We start from the raw sequence: 21,294 nt of genomic DNA, 5'->3' as shown, positions 1-21,294 counted from the left end.
TAGCTGAAGAAACAGTGAAAAATACAAATAATGTTATGCAAGAAGGGTTAGGGTTAGCAGTTGTTACAACTGCTTTGAGATTTGGGTTCTTTTTTTTAAAAAAAAACAAGTGTTACATAAATCTTATGAAATAAACATAGTTAAGACAGTTCCATGCAAATTCTGGAGTCAGTGGACAGGGAAGGTCATACTTGTCATAAGACACAAGTGTACTAATGTAACGGTTAATACCATAGATGAGCTTAACACACACCCTCCCAATCCTTTATATACGGAGAATAACCCCTGGTCTACCTTACAGGATTGTTGGAATGATTCCTGAACACGTATGTAAAGTATGTTGAGCACTAAGAGAAACTGCCATATAAAGTATTATTCTGAATATCCTCAGTTTTTGGTCAATTTGTGTCGAGAGATTTCTGACCAACTTTTATAGGTTTTGGTCAATTTGTGTAAATTTATGTAAATTTCTAAACCAACTTTTATAGGTTTAGCCCTTCATCTTTGCTCATATTAGCACAGGAAACAAAAAAATATATATATCACAGGGAACAAAGAAACCCACCACTTTAGTATTTACCATTTATTGGTGACAAACACTAAGTTTTACTTACATTCCATGGGGAGAAAAAATTCCAGCGTAAACAATGAACTGAAGCAGTACTTAACTTGCAAGGCTATCGTGCTTTACCTGGACCATATGCAAAAACTTTATTGCACACACCACTGTGTGCAATAAACACAACATCAAAAGCAACACAGTTTATATATAAACATAGGTAATTTTTTTCAGCCCTACATGGAGATGTAATTAAACAGTATAAAGCACTCAAGGAAAATCAATCTGCAGTTTTATATGCACTACATTGAGATCATATCCTGTACTGTACTGAGTTTGTGTGCCTTTATATATAGACACACACACACAATTTTTTTAAAAAATAAAGATTAGAGACCATTTAAACTTCTGTGGCATTCAAGTCCCCCCCCCCAATATTCTAGAAATCAAAATGATCAAATGAAGTTTTAAAATTCCTAAAATGTGTAATTTATTCAACCGTTCAATAATTAGGCTAGACTTGCCTAGCCGGCTTTGTTTTCAATCAAATGGCAGGCACACAGTTGTTTCCAGTGAAATTTTTTTACAATTTCATTAAAAACAAAAGACCAAACATATACATGGATATGATCTTCCCAAGTTAGTTCATAGGTAAGTGTTATCAGACAACAAAAGTTTCTAAACTGTGCTATATTTCTAGGTACAATTAAGAAACTTTTCTCTTCTTTTTAAATGAAAAATTTATAGTGTCATTCAAAACAATGTAATGAAACTAAAAATTTTATCACTGTTTGAAAAGCAACGGTTATGATTTAGATACTACAGTGGATTGTGACAACTGTAGCGCTCTAAAACAGTTAGGTTACATTAATTAGGAAGCATTTGATTTTCTCTGGTGCTTTCAAGGTTTGGGTCCAGTCAAGCCTTTTTTAGGCAGTGGTGTCCAGTGTTTGTCCCAAAGTGTTTGAGCTAGCCGGTTTGAGGAGAGGGTCGTTTTCCATTTCTTGCTTCACGCATCTAGAAAAAAAAGGGAAAAGGGTTTTTTCTTCCTAAAGAGAACCACGCTTGGGATTATGGATCTCTCAGCCAGAATTGTGGCACGTTCAAACTCATGCCAAGAGGCACATTTCCTTTGAAATAGCAAACTCCCGCTGTCGCATTTATCCATTGACTTTAAATGTGCTGCCAGTAATGCAATTAAACTAGTGCTGGCAAGAAAACTCTGCTCCGCTAGCTTAAGACTAGGACTCTCGTACCTATGGGACCGCCTCTCCTGGTATGCCCCGCGGAGGACCTTAACATCCACAAATAACAATACTTTGGAGGTCCCAAGCCGCAAGGTGGTTAGATTGGTCTCAACTAGGACCAGGGCCTTTTCAGTACTGGCCCCAACTTGGTGGAACGCTCTGTCACAAGAGACTAGGGCCCTGTGGAACTTGACATCTTTCTGCAGGGCCTGAAAGATGGAGCTGTTCCACCTGGCCTTTGGTTTGGACTCAGTCTGACCCTTATGTTTCCCTCCCCTTATGGTTTTGATTTATGGGCTACTATTAAAATGAGGCTGCATTTTAAATTGTATTTTAACCCATATTTTAATAAATCGGTTTTTTGGGGGGGGTTGTTTGTCCCCCCCATTATGTTTTATTGTAATTTTATTGGTGTTAGCCGCCCTGAGCCCAGCTCTGGCCGGTGAGGGCGGGGTATTAAAAAAAATAAATTATTATTTATTTAAGACAACTCTGCAAAGCATGCCCTGAGAATGGGTACAGTTAATGATGTTCTGCTTACAGCAACACATTCAAAACCTCAAAGAAACATGAACGACAGGACATGTTGTTGAAAGAAACCGAAACTAGACTAGCTGTGATACTAAATGGACAACGACTGGGCATAAACCTGCTCTCCCACTCACCTGCCAATGTGATACAAGTTTGATTTTTATAACTCTCCATGTAAACAAATACTTCTCTAAAGGCAAGTGATATTTCTGTGAAACGCTTAGAACGTCGTGGCTGGGTTTTTTGTTTAGTAAAAAAGGAGGTAAACGCTAGAAAAGATCATTTTCACTCACACAGACATTGGTCCATTTCCTGTTCTTGGCACCTCTGTACTTTGTTGGTCCAACTCAGACAGCAATTTTAAGATGTTTAATGCAGCCTGGAGAAGGAAAAGATTGAATTAAATATAACATGGGTGTTTTACGTGTCTGAAGTCACTGAATTAAGCTTTTATATTACTGGTTTTAGGTTGTATTTTTGTTTCAATGATTTCTTCTTTTCATTTAGACTGTATGCCACTTGGGATATTTCTGAAATGTTAGGCGGTTTATCAATGCTCATAAATAAATAATGGATGCATGTTGTGATAAATGGCTGGAAGAATACTGGGCAATGTGTATTAAAAACACTCAACACTCTGCTAAAGTTGGTCATGCACACAGAAATGAAAAGGATTAGTTCCATACAGGATTTCCGTGGCCTCAATTAGCAGACTTGCCATTTTCCCATTCCCAAGCTGCACAGAATGAAGATCATTTCTCGTGGACAAACTGGGCAAGTTAGGTATGTATATGTGAGAACTAGGGCTCAGCATGGGAAGAAGGCCCTGTATGTAGCCTAAAGTTCTGGCCAACTCAGAACTCTGAAACTAGGACTGAAGTCAAGGCTTCTACAACAAAAATCTTTGCACCACTGTAGGTTTCTCTTTTGTAAAACACACCAGCATGAGAAATTTGAGCAGTGAAATCTACTAGGATGGTGCATCTCAGAGAGTTTAAAAGCAGCTGGCTCAGTGAAGATATACTGTTGTTTAATGGGAAAGTGTGCTGGTTCCTAATTCACACTGGCTCCCTCAAGTAGAGCAGCAACAGACACCTACACATTTCACAAACTGTCCTCCATTAGTCAACATCTGTCATCACTCCAATGGGTTTCTCTTGGACCCAAGGAGAAAAAAACCTGAAGATGCCTAATCTAGACTCCCATTCATCTGAATGTTTAAGTGATCACATTGGAGGAAGTTAATGACTGGTCCACAATTCATTTATATAAAATCAGCTCCACGTTCTTCTTACCATATCGTGGCAAGATTCAACATCTTTTCCAATTCCATGGCTGATCAGTGGCGGCTGAGCGGAACAATTTATAAGAGACACAAATTCGTTCTTGTTGTTTTTGGGGAAATCTTTGTATTCAACCTAAGAAAAAGAAAGTTTGAATTATTTCCAAACAGGTGTCCCCCAACCCTCTAAGCAAGCTCTTATTTGCTCCCCAGAACTCTCATTAGTACTGCAACATTGATATGGTAACAAGCAGGAGCTTCTCCCAGACAGAAAAAGATCCCTGTTCTTGTCTACTCCAAACCACAGTGAAAAGAAAAGAAAAGAAAAGAAAAGAAAAACCTCATCTATCTTTCAGGTGTTCTGCATGTGATGGAGAACTGGAGGTGGGCTAAACTTTCACTCTACTCATGTGAATTGCTTCTTGTTAGAATGGTCCTCTAAAATGTAGGAAAGTGGTACACCAGGAAGGGCTTTTATTGGGCATCTCAAGGAGTATGCTACTTCCCTATATGCAAGGAGATTGCTTCCTCATCAACATTCTAAAACTGGAGGAAGCTCTCACCTGCAGGGAGCCTAGTCCAGAAAAAGTCAATTGCATAATTATCCTGATCATGTAGATTGGTACACATGTAAGAATGGAAAACAAGTCAAAAAGTATGCTGAATCTAAATGTCTCTGAGGAAGAAATTCAGACATACACTTCAACTGCATGAGCCGCCTTCTTCTTCAAAGAGAAGAGGCTCTGGCGCAAGCCATACAGAGATGAACAGAAGTTATTTTAGTGCAGTATTTGATGGACAAGACTATGTTTTTGTTGAGTAATTAAACAGACAACGCACAAAAAACATAGGAACAGCCTTCAAGTTGTATACTAGCTGGGAAACATTCCATTTTTAAAAATGTAATATACTGGTTTTCAACAATAACTCCAAAAGCATAGGAAACTTTCTGTCTTAGGCGAAAGGCTGACATGCATGAATTGGTACCCGCCCCATGTGGTTTTGTGAAACAAGGTTTTTATTGAGCAAGTCAAATCCTATGAAGAGACACCTTGAATTATGCTGCTTGCAACCGATTTACCTGGATTCCCTGAACACCGGAAAGGTAGTCCAACTGTTCGGAAGGTCTAGTGAGAGGTCCGTGGGGCACATGGCCCGAGGAGCTGTTTTTTAAAATGGTCTCAGCGGTAGGAGAAGTGCCACCGTATAATAGCTCTCTAGCAATCATAGCTGTCACAGTAGCCATGGCAGGATTGGGGGCTGCCCTGTTGAACTCTTTGGTGTGGTGTCCTTGATTAACTCCTACAGCCTGTGCAACCTCAGGGACCATGGGAAGAATGCCAGCAGGAAGCTGCTGATGGCTGAGATAAGGCATCCTGAACTCATCCTCTTTATTACCTAGTAACGAGACAGAACAAACAAAAAAAGCTTCATTAATTGGCAAGGGTCTGGTCATACACAAAACGGCAGATCACAGAGCACAAAATCCAAAATCGCTTCTGAAATGCAAACCGTATCCTGGCCTTCAGCAAGATGGTAACATTCCTTCTGGATCTAATGTGTTTTATTCTGATAATGATTTCACATTGCTTTTGTCAAAGCACTTTGCAAAAAGTAAGGCTAATGTCCCAAGCAATGCCTGATATGAGCTGAAACTTTGAAAGTCTTTTCCAAATAGAAAAATAAATAAATCAGTATTTTAGTTTTATCAGAGTGGGTTAAAAAAATAATAATCTTGCATCACCCTCTGTGCATGCATTCTCTGGAAATATACCGTGGGAAATAAGCAAATGGTCAAACCTTTATTTACTTTATATTATTGGGCCAGCAAACTTGTTTTCACATATGTGTGTGCATGCTATGCAAAAATCACAAGGTGGGGAAAACCATAAAGCCACCCAAAGCTTCTCTCGATTCCTGCAGCCCCTGTTAACTCTGCCATCTCAGTTCTCCCCCTGCCTCATGCAGGGAGGGGGCAGCGAATCAGAAGAGCAGGTGCCGGCAAAAATCACGATGCAGGAAAAACTGAAGCCAGCCAATGACTCTAAATAGCTCCACACTTATTTCAGACATTGTGATATATTGGTATATTGTGATGTTTAGCTGCTGAAACATCACACTGTTGAAAACCAGATATCGCCAAGCCCTAGTGTCCCCTGGTCTACCTGGGTGACCCATTATACCTATTTAATGCCTAGTAACTACCAACCAAATAGTATGCCCTAACTGACCTTCAATTCTTGATGGCTGAAATCACGGAATGTCAATCTGCTCTGGTACAGCCATCATACCAATAAAATAAAGTAAAAGAAGAATGAAATGAAGGTCACTTACTAGCAGATGTTTCTTCAGAGCCAGGCTCAAAAAACGTTACTTTTCTTCCATCACCTGGCTTCTTTACTGGCGTCTAGCACAAAAGAGAGTTATTTGGAGTTGTTATGCCACTGCGCTGAAGAGTCGAGCGTTTCTAACAACCTTTCTAAACAAAGGCTATACCACTTTGTTCTTACACCACCCTAATAGCAAAAATCAACAACCCAGGGCCATCCCTCTGAACCTAAGAGATGAGACTTGTCCTCATTGCCACCTGATGGAACACTAGGTCATCAGCGATGTTGGGGCAAGCATCTTGTTTCACTCCAAGGGCCCTGCTGAAATGTGTCCATATCCATAGCGGATATGCACTAGTCCATCTGTACAACAACAGGGGGCTAAGATGCTACAATAACAACCTCACTGTTCAAAGCGTCTTAATACGGTAATAAAAACCACATGGTGCGGCAAACGAAAGTGCACTGCTCATGGTTTCTCTCTCCTTATGATGCTTATTACACATCGACCTTAAGCTTTTAGACCAGCATTTCCCAAACTTGGGTCTCCAGCTGTTTTTGGACTACAATTCCCATCATCATTGGCCACTGGCCCTGCTAGCTAGGGGTGATGGGAGTTGTAGTCCAAAAACAGCTGGAGACCCAAGTTTGGGAAACGCTGGTTTAGACTCGTTTTGGCAACAGTGCACGCTATAGAATTGCAAGAAATGCAGGACCTTAATAAAGGACTATATTTGGGATTCAGCACAACCCATGTATTATTGACACACAAAAAATTGGATTTTATAAGGTAAGCAAGATCATGCCTACAACTGAGTCAAGAATCTGAAGTTGCCTAAATCAGACACGTCCAACTCCCAAGAGACTGCGATCTACTCCCACTATTTAAAAAAATGGCAGTGATCTACCCATTTAGACATGCCTGGTCTAAATGACCCAGTTTACAACCACCCTGTTGGCCCCAGGACAACAACCCTACACCTGTGTAGGGATAATCTTCAGCACACAAGTCCCCATCTGAACTTGTACAGCCCATCATTTAAGATGTCTTACCTTTTCTTCTGTCTTTAGTGCTGGCTTTGGGGGTTGTGGTTGAGGGACTTTGAATCCTAAGAGCTCCAGCATGTTTTCAGCTGCATTACGCTTTGCTACCTTCTTGTTAGTTCCCATTCCTTCGGCTGTGTGCATGCCAACTTTCACCTAGAAGTATGGAGAAATGGATTATTAGAACAAGTATCTCTTTATGTAGGAAGGAGAAACTAAATGCCGATGATCATTAGTAACGTATCTGTCCAAATATGGCCTTGGAGGATAGCCAAGTTATGGTGCCTCCATGCCTCTGACTGCAGGCACTGACACACAAAGCAGGCAATTCATGCTCCAAGACTTTCCCTCTGGCTTTTATGTTTGTTTTAACGCCCCAAATAAGTTTGGATTCTGGAAGTGTCCAGAGTATAGTATCAAGATAACATGATTAGAAATCTATTAGTATGCATGTGGCAATTGATTTTGTGCTTTGCAATGATCTCAACGTTCTTCAGCCCCTGTAACAGCTCCCTAATGCTATTGCAACATGCTGCTCATCTAAGCAGTTTCTGCATTTACAAAGCACAGAGCTTCCAAAGGATTCTATGAGAATGGACTAGCAGACGAAGACAAGACAAGGCTTCCCAGAATTCTACTTTAAAATTACAGCACACTGATCTCACTATGAACCTTGAAGAATATGAAAATCCAAACCAGGGAGAGAACAGAGGACTGTGCCAGCAGAAGGAGAAGGGGTGGCAAGTGGGGGCTAAGGAGGAATATGGAATATAATAATGTATGGTAACATGATAGGGATGGAGTGTCAAATGAACCTACGGCAGCCATGGGAAGAAGTCGTCAGCTATTTCCTGCTTATCTTCACCTCCCTATGAATTTGGGACACAAAGACAATGCACTCCCAGCAAGAGAAAATAGAATTCAAATCATCACGTACTGCTGTCACACAAATAAAAAAGTTCCCCATCACATAAAGACAGCAAAAACCAGAGCTAGCTAGCTGCTAGTTGGCCATGGAAAACTCTTCCCTTCCTCCTACCGCCACCACTAGACCAGGCATGGCCAAATTTGGCCCTCCAGCTGTTTTGGGACTACAATTCCCATCATCCCTGACCACTGAACTTTTAGCTAGGATGATGGGAGTTGTAGTCCCAAAACAGCTGGAGGGCCAAGTTTGGCCATGCCTGCACTAGACAGCTGTATCACAGGGGCTGCTGGGGGAAAGAGAAAGAGTGAGCAAGCTCTGCTGCTGCAGCGGCTTCTAGAAGCAACAGTAGCTTTCGGTCAGCAACAGATGCAAGGAGGAAATTATGTGAGCACCATAGTAATACACTGTGTTGAAATTAGCACGGGACTACATTCTGCATAGCATAGGTTCGTTGTCTAATGCAAGGCTCTCATTTGTGATAGCCTCTTGGCTTCTGCAGTGCACTTTACATGGGGCTTCCCTTGAATAGTTCAGAAACTGTCATCTGGTCCCACATCTTGTGTGGTTCTCCCCACAGAGATAATATGACACCCATTTTCTATGAACATCACTGTGGGTAAAACATCACTGGGGAAACTCAGCCAGATGGATGGGGTATAAATAATAAATTATTATTAAATTATTATTATTTACCAGGTGTGCTTCTGGATTCAATTCACTATCTATGCTGATTTTAAACCTTTGAAGTTTTGGGTCTGAGATATTTAAAAGTGCATCTGCTCCCACATATATACCCATCCCACTCCCTTTCTGTGTTAAGATCTACAAGATAGATGGCAGTAGCACCCAAAGCAATATGCATTAAGATTACCCTCTAACCAAAAAGTAGGAGTTTCACTTGGTTGTACCACCTACGTTCTGTTTCCCAAGGAAATTCAGCCGGCTCACTCGATTGTAAAAAATGTCTTTGCAGCACCTTAAATATTGCTCTGCCAGGCCGAGAAACTTTGATCAATTATTTAATACAAGATAAACTGCTGCAGTGCATTTTTTTACATGAACTGTTTGAGGTTTTTACGATATTATATTGTGGTTTTATTGTAATCTTGCTTGGAGGGGCCCTTGTGGCCCAAAGCAGCTTATAAATTCAAATAAATCAATTAATTACACGGCTGCCCTGTCCTGGACAAAGTGCTGAGCTCAACACAAACCTGCATCACGAACTCCCTGCGCCTCGGAAGTCCACGTTCTGTGATGAGCATGTACTCTGGCTCCTTCTCTTTCTTCGCTTGCTGTATTTGAGCCAGTCTGCTAATGGGATTCATACCTTGGCCATATTCGGGACTTGTCTGCAACTTAGATAGAAAAAGCAAGAATCAGCCAACAGTTGGCAAGAGCAGTTCCAATACATCACATTCCCATGAAAACAGTCCAGGAGATAGGGAGGTGTTGGGTTGGTGTTTTTTTAACTGTTAACTTTGCTATTGGGTTTTCAGGAAGTATTGGTACATGTTGCAGAGTTACAGACACAGTTGCGAAGAATTATTCTGAATCACTTTAAGAAGACAACAAGACAAAACCAGTATCAACTGCAAACATGGTACATAGACACAGGAAGCTCAAACTGACTCAGGGAAAGGTATCTACAGCATCACAACCTCCAGCGTTCATCAGTAATAAGGTTACGATCGCAATTATTTCAGAAATAAATCATACTGAAACAATTTTTGCGTCTCTGGAGGTTTCAGTCCATGTTGTCTAGAAACACAGGAGATGGGGGATACCCACTTACTTGCAAATGAACTGTCTCTATGCTCCCTATGGTGCTGGACCTTTTTTTTGTTTTTAAAAAGGAGATCTGATATACTACATCACCAATTGTGCTCATTAGATTAATCTATGCCTGATTTCTGCACAAGACTGTTACATGAAAGCTGAACATGCATGCTATGCTTCATACACTAAGGATGCCTACTATGCAAGCTCCACCAAAACAGCTGCACAAGAACATTTGGATTACAGATGGCAGCAAACACACAGCACAGGTCCTGGCATTTAGACAAGTTAAGTGCTTCCTTGCTGATACAGAATCACCACTAGTTTGGCATAACAACAGTGAACGAAGAGTTCCGATGACTACAGGCACAGCCAGAGGTGTCTGCTATGGTGCAAGACAGCTTCCCTAAACATATCAAGAATTTCCTTCTACAACAGCTGAGGTTTGGCTAAGCGCATACTTCTCTCACCTTGACTATTGATTTTGTTTTCTTTTTGATTCGTGGCTTCATTTTCTCAACCGTAGGAAGGGGGGGCAGTTTCCTCAATTCCTCTAGGACTGCTATGGCCGCGTTCTTCTTTGAGATCTTCTTGCTCTTGCCTTCACCTTCACCCATGAATTCTCCCACAGATACCTTCGTTACGAAGCTCTTCATATGAGGGGGACCGCTCTCCCGGGTCACCTGTTTCAGAGGGAAAAACTGAGTGAAAGCGTGATAAACATTTATTAAAAATGGTAGGGTAAAATGGTTGTAGCAAACTTTACTCACATATACTAAACTACAATTTGGGGGGGGGGGGTTAGGGAAGAACAAGGCTAATTTAAACAACATTCCTAATAAAGCGGGAAGTGGCTATATTTTAAAAGCCTCTCAGTATATTACCCCACCCCATGCAGGTTAAAAATGTAAACCCAGCTAAACTTTACATGCTAAAGACAGTCTTTGCAAGTCTTATTTTATTCAGTATGTACCAAGTTAGTCTTTTGGGGGCACTACGTTTTGCCCCAACTACAAATATTTAGGTCTGTGGCAGTTTTTACTTAAAAAAATTAAAAGGCTATAAACCTTGGCATGCATCCATGCTTAACGTTAAGCAAATATCCAAATATCAATTCATAATAAAGCAACAAAGGGACATATTTGGTACTGAATAAATTTTCTTTTTTCTTGCACTCTACACACAATAAACAGCAAGACAGTACATTCTTAAACAGAAAGAAATTACATTAGATATTTATACTCTCATAACAGGATAATTCAACTTGCCCATTCTTCTAATCCTTTCAATAGCCTTACCCACTGAATCCAACTACCAAGAGTGGACTTCCATTTATGGGAAGAGCTCCTTCCCCTTGCAATGAAGTCCCTTTCCACTGCAGCCCTCATGCACCTGCACATCTGCTTCTGAGGGCTGGAGGAACCTTTGGAGTCGGGTGGTACACAGTGTGGGGGCTGCAGCAAAGGGGAAATCAGTGACACCCTCCCTCCCACTCACATAAGCAAATATATCTGCGACATTTTATGACATTAGTGGCATCTGCCTTTCCTTCCAAATACATTGGAAGAATTTAAATGCTGCCAGCACACAGCTTCTCATAATTCCCCTTTTAATGGCTTTCCGCTATGAAACAAAACTACTGGACCCATGGAAAGAGAATCAGGATATATTTTAACACACGATTTTAAAGCCCAGCTGTATTCCGCCCCAAATTATCTCCCCCCACCCGCCAAGTAGTGCTACCTTCAGTATTCTAAAGTAAAACCACTTTTAGAGCAATTAACTAAACCTACCTCAAAATTCACAGGCAAGTTCCTTTTAAGTGCAATCTCAAACACTTGGCTTATTTCAGATTTATTGAGATTTTCATCATCTGGTTCTCTGCCATTAATCTAAGAGAAGAACAATGATATTGAAAAAGCTTCTTTTGCACCGACTCACTAACAAATCTGCCACACACAGTACCTAAGGTTAGTATCATAATATTAAACATGATTTTCTCCACTCAACCCCCAGGAACAGATTAAACTGAAGGCTCAAGGACAGTTTTCATCACCAGTGCCTGACATGCCAAGGAGATTTTCCAGAGTTATTCCCTTGTCTGAAAAATCTACGGGGAAACAGCCAGCAGTTCCGAAAGATGCACATGAAGCACGGGAGAGGTTAATTTTGGTGTCTACATGAAATTACTTGCAGGCAACCTGTAAAAACTGGCAATAAAGTTCAGAGCTTTATAAAATACATTTTCAAAATACAAGCCCAGTGTTGTTTACCCGTTTTCAGCTTTTCCAATTTCAGGCCATTATTAACCCAGAGAATATCTGCATGCCTGAGGGGGGTGTTGTGCCTGGGTTTGCCAACCGCAGACTCCCTACCCCACCCAACGCCACATGGAAAGCTCCTTTTATAAAGTCAGTTTTCAAAAGTGGTCTGCAGTCTAGCACAGGAGCTGCAACTAAAAGGGAAGAAGCAGCAATTAAATCCACTGGGTGCACCCAACTCCTTAGAAACACCTAATGCAGTCCTTTGGAGCTGAATTGTGGTATTCACCCAGTGAAGACTGGAGTCATATAACATTCCCTTGCTTGAGGAGAAATACTATTTTCTATTGCAACAACTAATCTCTCAGAGAGTTTTCTGCATAGTATTTGCTTCCTATATCTGCCATGCCTTTCAGAATGACAGTTCTGGCATTTAAGTAGTCAGTGGAATGTCCTTTTCTACTTAATTATTGTGCTCCAAGGGAAGGGAAAATAAGCTATGCAGGACACACTCAAGACGCCACACAAATCATAATCAGCACACACTCTAGCTACGGAAGTTTCAGCAGACATTTTATACACACAGAGAGACACAGTACAGTCCAAGAATGCTAAGAATTAGCAAATGTGATTGAGAGAGTTACTTTGGAAAACTAGTGGTTCGTTATTTATTTCTGACGTTTTACCAAATGGTCCCAGGGCAGAAATACAAACATGCTTAAAGACGAAGAAAAGCAATAAAACTAAAATAACGTTTTATTTGTTCATCAAGATTTATATACCACTTAATCAGAAAACTAAGTGGATTACATAAATAATTTAAAATATTCGTAAGACAATACCCACTGAGTCAACATATTTTTAAAACAGGTAAAACAAGTAATATAAAAGTAAGTGATCAGTAAAATAGACAATCTATATCTAAGCAGGCAATAAAAAATGTAAACCAAGAGGCTCATTAAAATCCCCCCTCTACACTCAAAGATGTTTTGTTGAGTCTTTCTTCACCTACTCAAAAACGCATCCCATCTCTTCCAGTATTAGAAAGCCAAACACAGGGAGGGGAGGGCTCTAAAGCTTCACCTTAAAAGCTAAGCATTTAAGTTATGGGACTTCTCTCTATCTATAAAAAGACTCCCCAATGCAAGCTAAGACCTTGAATCTCTTTTTTACTTATTTTACTACCATGGATTTAAAAAATATACGGACTGAAGCAGCATTGCCAAATAAGCCCAAGTTTGGAGAATTAGTGGCTCAGTTATTTAATAACCGTGGAATTATAGTACAGAGGAGATAATGGCAAAATGTCAGGCTGTAAAATCAAGGAAATCAAATGTTCTGACTGAGCCATTTTTATGGTGCCAGTTTATGATCTGATTCTTCAAACAAGGTCTATTCATAAAGCAGCGATCACATTTAGGCCTATATAAAGCCATGCATATACGAAACTCTGAACACATGCTTCAGATAATTCATAACAATTAGCAAGCATGCTGATGAGGATATTGAGGTTGAAAACAAATACACGCCCTTCTAGAGGCCGGGCAAAACAGCCATGCATTGGTACACACAGCACAATAATCTTTCCAAATAACTATCATGCAAAATTAAGCTAATTGGAGCTAGCTAGTGGAGCAAATGAGAATGTAAGAGAAGTTAAAGCAGAAAACAGTTCTTTAGAATGTTATTTTGCTGTAAACAGGAAATAATGTAAGGGGTAGAGGAAGAAAAAACTCAACACACTATTTAAGAAAAGTCTATGCACACACGGAACGTATGAAGGTCCCAGATTTTGATCTCTCTAGTTAAGAAGGCCTCAGAGAGCAGTGTCAGAAGGCTGCTTGATCCAAGCCCCTGAAGAACTGATGCTGGTCAAGGTAAACTGTATTAAGGTTAATACTTCAGGCAACTTCTAAGGCAATGCCAAATTAAACAGTTTAATGTTCATCCAGATGCATCTGCAAAATGAGACTATGCCAGTAATTCAGTTCTGCTTCTGCTGCAAGCTGGCTATATTATTCTTCATGTAACCCATGTAATGGGTAAGGCAGGATATGGAGTTTCAATGCAGTTCTGATGCTGATGATTACGGAAAAGAATTATGCTGTATTTTCAAAGTAGTGACAGCTTTAACAATAACGTCCTGCAGCTAACACTGCGCGGAACCTATTTATAGAATTCCAGTTGCTGTTCCAGTACTACTTAAATATACTCTGCGGGAAAACTGGTCTCCCATTCACAATTTCTACAGTGTCTCAAAGACTTGACAGTGGTTGCTCCAAAATCTGAAATCAATTTAACTCCAGCACAGACTTGGCTACAGATCTACTTCGAGTTACGCCATTGTGTACTCTCTGTTATTCTAAACTGAACTAAATATAACCTGGGGCCCAAATTCGTTTTTTAAACTTACTACCAAATCCAAATAACGAGCTCATTTCCCGCCCTCCGTCCCAAATTCTGGGTATATCCATTTATATAGCCCCAAAGCCTTGACTTTGAAGCCGTAATTTTCACAATGCAATATAGTTAAGTCACGCAATGACCGAGGCACCATTTTTTGAGACCTGCTGTATCTGTGACAAGTTCTCTAGACTGAAATGCTTAAAACCAGTGAGGAGCAGCTGGCTGGTTGGGTCTGCCTTGAGGCAATGCAAGGAAAAGAGAAGGAAAGAATAGCAGCCTTGGAGGAGGCCAAAAGTCTGCAAATATCTTCCCTCTTTACCTTGCCAGCACTTGAGTAACTGATGCATTTACACTTCATTAGCGACAGGGCTGTCAAGCAGAGAGGTACCACAGTTCACTATGGCTAAATAGGGGAACCACCAAGTGCCACAGACAGGCTTATCATAAGCGACAGAAAAATATGTGAGTGCAAGCCTTCACACATTAAAGCAACAGCATTTGGGGGCAAACCAAAAAGCTAATTTCAAAACAGTTAACTTCTACTATGTTTTAGACATACTACCTCCGGTTTTTCAGGCAAGGGCTCATTTTGCAGGATTTTCAGTGCTTTAGCAGCCGCATCATGTTTAGCAGCCTGTCTTGTTCTTCCTTTCCCGTGAAACTGCTGTCCCCCGATGGAGAGCTCCACTTGGTAGAGCCAGGGTCCCACAGGAAATGGATAGAAGTACCTGAAAAGAGAAAGACTTGACATTTCAGGCCTGGAGGGGGGTGTACAAGGTCATCCTTGCCAGCAGACAGGGCTCAAATAAAGCGTTAAGTGGAGAACCAGCACTGAACACAATGCATCAACTGTTGGCCCTCAAAAGTTTGACTGCAGCACTTACAGTGCAGACACTGCACGACTAGAAGCATTAACATTAAAGCCAGAAGCACAAAGCTACCGACACAGATTAAACATTTCTGAACTCAACCAGCAAGTTAAGCTATTAATATATTCGGCTGCATTCAATAGAACATTTGTTTTTAAAAAGTTACAAGCTCAGGCCCGTAAATTCTGCCCACTTTATTCAGGCCAACTGAACCTACAAGAAAAAGGAGACTGGCTGTTTAGTGTAGTGTGCCCCCATCCTCCCCCCCAAAATGCAGACTGCCATCCTTCGGTTTTAACTTCCTAGCTTTGTTTTTGGAATGATGTTGCTTTTTGGAGGAGGAGGAGGTTGCAGGGATGTCTGTCACACTGCAAAGAAAAAGATTTGGGAGCAAAAAAGAAGAAAAAGGCTCCTTTCAACAGCTTGGGTCCATAATAGCTTAAGGACAACCTGAGCCCTTATATCTCAGCTTGATCACAGAGATAATCCAGGAGTGGTGTTAGTTATTCAGCAGTCTGACCGGTTACAACCAGAATTCAAGGATTTAGTGTCGCCAGTCCCATTCTGTGGAATATACCTTTGCTGCTAGTCTTCAGGTGTCCTTGGAAGACCTTTTTATTCCAGCAGGCCTATTTAGTTGTTTACATTTTCTTAAGTCGAGCCAGTGATTTTAATTATTTTTCAATAGTATTTTATATTTTGTTGTATCTGCATACATTGCTGTATACCACCTTGACATTTTGTAGAGAGTTTTATAAATAAAAGGTAAGACGGATTGAAACCAGTTTTCCCTTTGCATCTAGAAACAAAGAGAATGGGGTGCTTTAAATAAAGAGTTCTAAAAGCGTTTATGAAGCCTCACCAGGGAGACTGAGGCTGTTGCCAGGAGGCTGTAGAAGTGTGGCTTAATTGGCTTGGGGGCAAAGTGCCAACCTTCTCATTCTCCAATAGTGTGCAGCAGGCGTACTCCCATCCGCTACACCAAATGTAGTACTTAGAAAGGCTGAGGGGTGCAACCCCCTCCTTCTCCCAAAATTCTGCTCCTCTAAGGGATCTTGGCTCTCAGCCGTATTCCAGATACCATGGATCTTCGGACAGCTGAATCATCCATTTTTTCTTCTTCACTATAGCTAGCTTGGGAAGGCCGTGGTATTATTTTGGTGATCCAGATTTGGGGTTTTGCAGTGCAGCAATAGCTGGCGGGTGGCGCTGTGGGTAAAACCTCAGCGCCTAGGACTTGCCGATCGCATGGTCGGCGGTTCGAATCCCCGCGACGGGGTGAGCTCCCGTCGTTCGGTCCCAGCTCCTGCCCACCTAGCAGTTTGAAAGCACCCTTAAGTGCAAGTAGATAAATAGGTACCGCTTACTAGCGGGAAGGTAAACAGCGTTTCCGTGTGCTGCTCTGGTGCCAGTTCGCCGGAGCAGCTTCATCACGCTGGCCACGTGACCCGGAAGTGTCTGCGGACAGCGCTGGCTCCCGGCCTCTAGAGTGAGATGAGCGCACAACCCTAGAGTCTGTCAAGACTGGCCCGTACGGGCAGGGGTACCTTTACCTTTACCTTTAATAGCTGGCCATTACAGTGGACACTCGGGTTGAGAACGTGATCTGTGCGGGATGCATGTTCGCAACCTGCAGCAGCGCATCTGTGATGTGAATGCACGGGTTGCGATTTGGTGCTTCTGCATATGCGCAAAGTGTAATTTGGTGCTTCTGCGCATGCACGACCGCCGTAACCCGCACGTAACCCGTTCCGGTACTTCCGGGTTTTGGCGGTCCGTAACAAAAAAAAACACGCAACCTGAAACATCTGTAACCCGAGGTATGACTGTACTGTAGAACCAGATGTTTTGAATGGTTGCCTTTTAACTGTCTGTGCAGCTCATGCATAAAACCTGCTTGTCCTAGGACACTGCTTCTCAAAGGGTGTGGCATGCCACACTTGCGTGGCAGGAGAGGATGGCAAGTGTGGCAGGAAGGTTCCATGACAATCATCAAATAAATATTTTAACATTTTACTGTAGTATAGTAGAGTATCAATTTATTTATTTTAATTTGCAGGATATGGATAGATATATTTTAAAAATGAGAGCAAAAGCATCAAGTGATATTGAGGACAATCCTAGTTGTGATCCAAAATCACCGTTCGAACAGAGTGCTAGAGAAGACCCATTTAATTTGACACCGGTAGCAGGCCCAAGCAAACATCCAAACAAGAAAGCTTGTCGACAATATGCGGATAGCTATTTTGAGTCTTGATTTCACATGGAATGGAGAGGAAAACGTCCCTCAGCCACGTGTTTGCTGTGGTGGGAAGCTTTTCCCATTCCAATATGGGCAAAGACAAGATGAAGACATCTGTTGTCAAACATGGAAATCTGGCAAACAAGAATTTTCAATATTTTGAAAGGCTTTTGGAACAGCAGAAATGTCAATGATCTTGTTTTGAAAAAGGAGTAGAAGTCTCAGATAAGATGCAAATTATATCTTACCAAATGGCTGAATTGACTGCTCAACAGACAAAATCACCCTGAAATCTACGGACGAAGGGTGGTATACAAATTTAATTAATAATAATAAACCACATACAATAGCTGACAAAATGATTAAGCCTGCCATAATACAAAAGATTAGAAAAGAGAAAGGATTCTTTGTGTTGATGAAGAGATGAGAGTTTGGTTCTCTCAAATTAGACCTAATATAAATGAGATTACTCAGCAAAAGCAAGATCATAAACGTACTTAAGGTACATATGTAAGAGGTTCATTTATAATTATATTTTGGGAATGATTCATGTTCTTATGTAGCTGCCTTGTTTAATGCTTTCTGGATGTCACGTGATCATACTATAAAGCACTTGTGTTCTGCTGTTCTAAGTCAAGCACTGGTAGGAATTGTTCCTTTTTGTTTTTCAATGTATTTCTTATAAAAAAAAAAAGGTGCAGCATGGCATGAGCAAATCTTTATTCTGAAAGTGTGGCCCAGAGAAATAAGTCTGAGAATCACTATACTAGGAAGACAAGTGCAGTATTCTTCAGAAGCACCAAAATTGTGAATTTGAAAGAGTGTGATCGGAGGACTTCATTACAGGAGAGTGAATAATGGCATGACATACCGTGGGGGATAAGCACCACCTCTCATACTGTAGTTGTAAGTGGACCTCATCTCTGTGTAAGGATCTATAGGCTTGTACATTGGTTTCTTTCCCAGCTTCATACAAAGCGCATTCAGCTCCACTGTGGGGGTTACACTATCTAAAGAGAAGAAGATAAAGCAAGTGTTAAAGGTGGAGGTCAGAGAGAATTCCACACTGCGCCTCAGACATTCATTCCCTTGATAGCTAGGAGTAAACTTGAGAAGCATCAAAAGGATGGGTGGTAGGAAGAGAAGGTCATGTGTATTAAATAAGGACAGAAAGCAATTTGTCATTTAAATTTGTTCAGGGGAGGCATGCTTATTTTACAGAAACCAAGTGTTAATGCAAATGCCATGTGAATAGATTTTTGCTGCAGCATATAACTTGATTTGTATTTGCAAACTGATATTTAAATACTGGCATTTGACTGGAAAGCCTAGCACTATATGCATAGAATACAGAAGACATGCTGTTCTTCAAACTGAAGGTTATCATTACTACAAAGGCTTGCATTACACATGCTTGGTTTAATATAAACACCTTTTCCCCTCACTGAGAGCTCACATGCTGCCCACATTGGTCTTTTATCTGACTGCCAGCCTCTTCTTATTTGCATAGTACCGCGGCACTGTTTGCAAATTCTCAATTCTGGAGAATTAAAATCAATGGCAGAAATCCAAAATTTACACCTGGGCTTCAAGTGAGCTGGAGCATTCCAGCATCCATGCTCCCAAGAACCACCCCAAGCCATAGTCTGTGTGCTTCAGAAGTCACTAGGAAGGTCAGAGAAAGCTCCATAGCAGCATCTGGTGCAGTGCAAGGGGCTGCAGCTGGAAGGGGACAAAAAACCCCACAAATCCTTTACAAGTGCATGGAGGCATATTAAGCACATGCATGGAGCTCTCTGGACTCCATCCAAGATTCTGAAAGACCTCAAAAACCACAAAGAGCTCTCTAGATTTCTTTGTCTTGATTAAATATCACTATTTCCCCAGAGACTTACACAACTGTCAGGCAATATGTGTTTTTAAAGCTCATATTCTCCAGATAAAAAGCAACAAAATGTAATAAAGCACACTTGAATAAGGCATTTATCCAATGAAGTGTTAATACAGCTTGTCTATCAGTAGAAAATGTGTTACTGTGAACCAAATTAAGGGAAGACAAGAGATGTTGCTGCCTTGTATCTTAAAGCTGTATATTCTTATCTAAACCCTCCCCCAAAATGGCTTAAAACAAAGCTGAGAAGGAAGACTAAAAAGCCTGGTATGGCGGGGCAAGTGCAACCATAGTTGAGGACAGATGGCAGCAGAGCCAGGGGCATTAGAGAAAGGCAAGGAGCTGGGAGATTTACTGAAGACCCACACATTTCAGCAAGTCTACATAAGCTGTCAACTGTCAAAAACAGCAGCGTCCCCTTACCCACCCATCCCTAGCAATCTTCCCTTGACACCAAGGAGTTTTGGAAGCAGTTTGTGACATGGCATGGGGATCTGTTCTCAAAAGGGAAAACGTAAAATAAAAATTCCACAGCACATCCAAGATCTTGGTGGCACAAACTACCTATTTCCAAGCTCATTCCATGCATCAAAATGATGTCATTTCCTTTGAAGGAAAGCTAACTACAACTAACTTATAGGGATATTACTCTATGGGCAACCAAGTCCTGCAACCTACCATTTAATCCCCAATTTCTAGGATTATCATCACCTGGTAAAAGAGAGCACCATGCCATCTTCTGCACTCCCTGTGACAAAAGTCTTTTAAGTTGTGTTAGCGTCTTCAGGCAAACCAACTTATTTCTCTAAACTCTAAGTCTCTCCTAGTCAGCTGCTTGCTTGATTTCTTTGCTGGCGAATTTGTTACAATCATAGCCAGGTGTGTTAATGGTCCATCATGTAGCCAGGGGAGAGAACTGCCTCCTACCTGCATTAGTGTAAGATTAGGAAACCTTATTTGCACACACTACAACCGGAACAGAAACCACAGAGCCTAGGACTTGCTGATCAGAAGGTCGGCGGTTCGAATCCCCGCAACGGGGTGAGCTCCCGTTCCTCCGTCCCAGCTCCTGCCAACCTAGCAGTTCGAAAGCACATCAAAGTGCAAGTAGATAAATAGGTACCGCTCCGACGGGAAGGTAAACGGTGTTTCCGTGCGCTGCTCTGGTTCACCAGAAGCGGCTTAGTGATGCTGGCCACTTGACCCGGAAGGTGTCTGCAGACAAATGCCGGCTCCCTCGGCCTATAGAGCGAGATGAGCGCACAACCCCAGAGTTGGTCACGACTGGACCTAATGGTCAGGGTTCCCTTTACCTTTACAACTGGAACAAGCCTTAAAACTGCCTCACTGTGGCTGACCTGGACTGGCCATGTCAAATATGCATTTAGCCATCCCTTTTTCTTATGAGACTAACCTGTTGCCTAGAGTGCTTTCAGTGGAAGTCTGGTAGACATGGGGAAAGCTTCCTGTTTCCATTTATCCCTGTTTGACTTACTGCAAGCATGGTGTAAATAAACAATAGTATTTTCTGCAAACATTGGGGGCTGTTCCTGGGTAAATAACTTCAGACAGAGCAGAAAGTATGCATTTGTATACATTTCTTATCTTTTCTCAGTTTTGGAAATATTTAGTATTATATAGTGGAATGTTTTTTGTTTTTTTACGTAAGAGGAATAAAGAAAACCAATGTAGGCAACAGAAATGAAAATAGCATATGAAATATGGGTAGTTTTCTACATAGTTATATGTTCAATCAATGCAAGGATTGTCCCTTTTGCAACAGATCCCTCTCCCTCTGCTACCCTCCTAAATCCTTTCTTGGCTTTCCTCCAGCCCCCTTCTGGAGCAGATTTGGGGATGACACAGGGCACACCTTGAGCTAGCACAATTATTTAGTTCCATATGGCCCCATGGTTCCATTATTACTC

At 41.3% G+C, this 21,294-nt stretch overlaps 1 protein-coding gene across 3 annotated transcripts in view; it reads right to left on the bottom strand.

The window, feature by feature from the left end:
* Positions 1-568: 568 nt before the first annotated feature.
* Positions 569-21,294, bottom strand: part of STAU1 (staufen double-stranded RNA binding protein 1) — a 40,048-nt gene continuing 19,322 nt past the window's right edge. For 2 of the 3 annotated variants that reach the window (XM_053394208.1, XM_053394209.1), the window contains 11 exons: positions 18,347-18,485; positions 14,927-15,092; positions 11,491-11,589; positions 10,168-10,398; positions 9,133-9,276; positions 7,003-7,149; positions 5,954-6,026; positions 4,701-5,017; positions 3,633-3,755; positions 2,631-2,716; positions 569-1,576 (listed from right to left, as the gene is read on the bottom strand). In XM_053394208.1, the coding sequence (XP_053250183.1) occupies positions 1,489-1,576; positions 2,631-2,716; positions 3,633-3,755; positions 4,701-5,017; positions 5,954-6,026; positions 7,003-7,149; positions 9,133-9,276; positions 10,168-10,398; positions 11,491-11,589; positions 14,927-15,092; positions 18,347-18,485 (1,613 nt within the window). In that variant the 3' untranslated portion in view covers positions 569-1,488. The remainder of the gene's footprint in view (positions 1,577-2,630; positions 2,717-3,632; positions 3,756-4,700; positions 5,018-5,953; positions 6,027-7,002; positions 7,150-9,132; positions 9,277-10,167; positions 10,399-11,490; positions 11,590-14,926; positions 15,093-18,346; positions 18,486-21,294) is intronic. The other variant, XM_053394210.1, reaches the window with a different exon arrangement.

This window comes from Podarcis raffonei, chromosome 6 (genome assembly GCF_027172205.1).
Source record: "Podarcis raffonei isolate rPodRaf1 chromosome 6, rPodRaf1.pri, whole genome shotgun sequence".
Lineage (NCBI taxonomy): Eukaryota > Metazoa > Chordata > Lepidosauria > Squamata > Lacertidae > Podarcis > Podarcis raffonei.
Note: the sequence above shows the minus strand (reverse complement) of the source record. Positions and strands in the feature narration are given on the sequence as shown.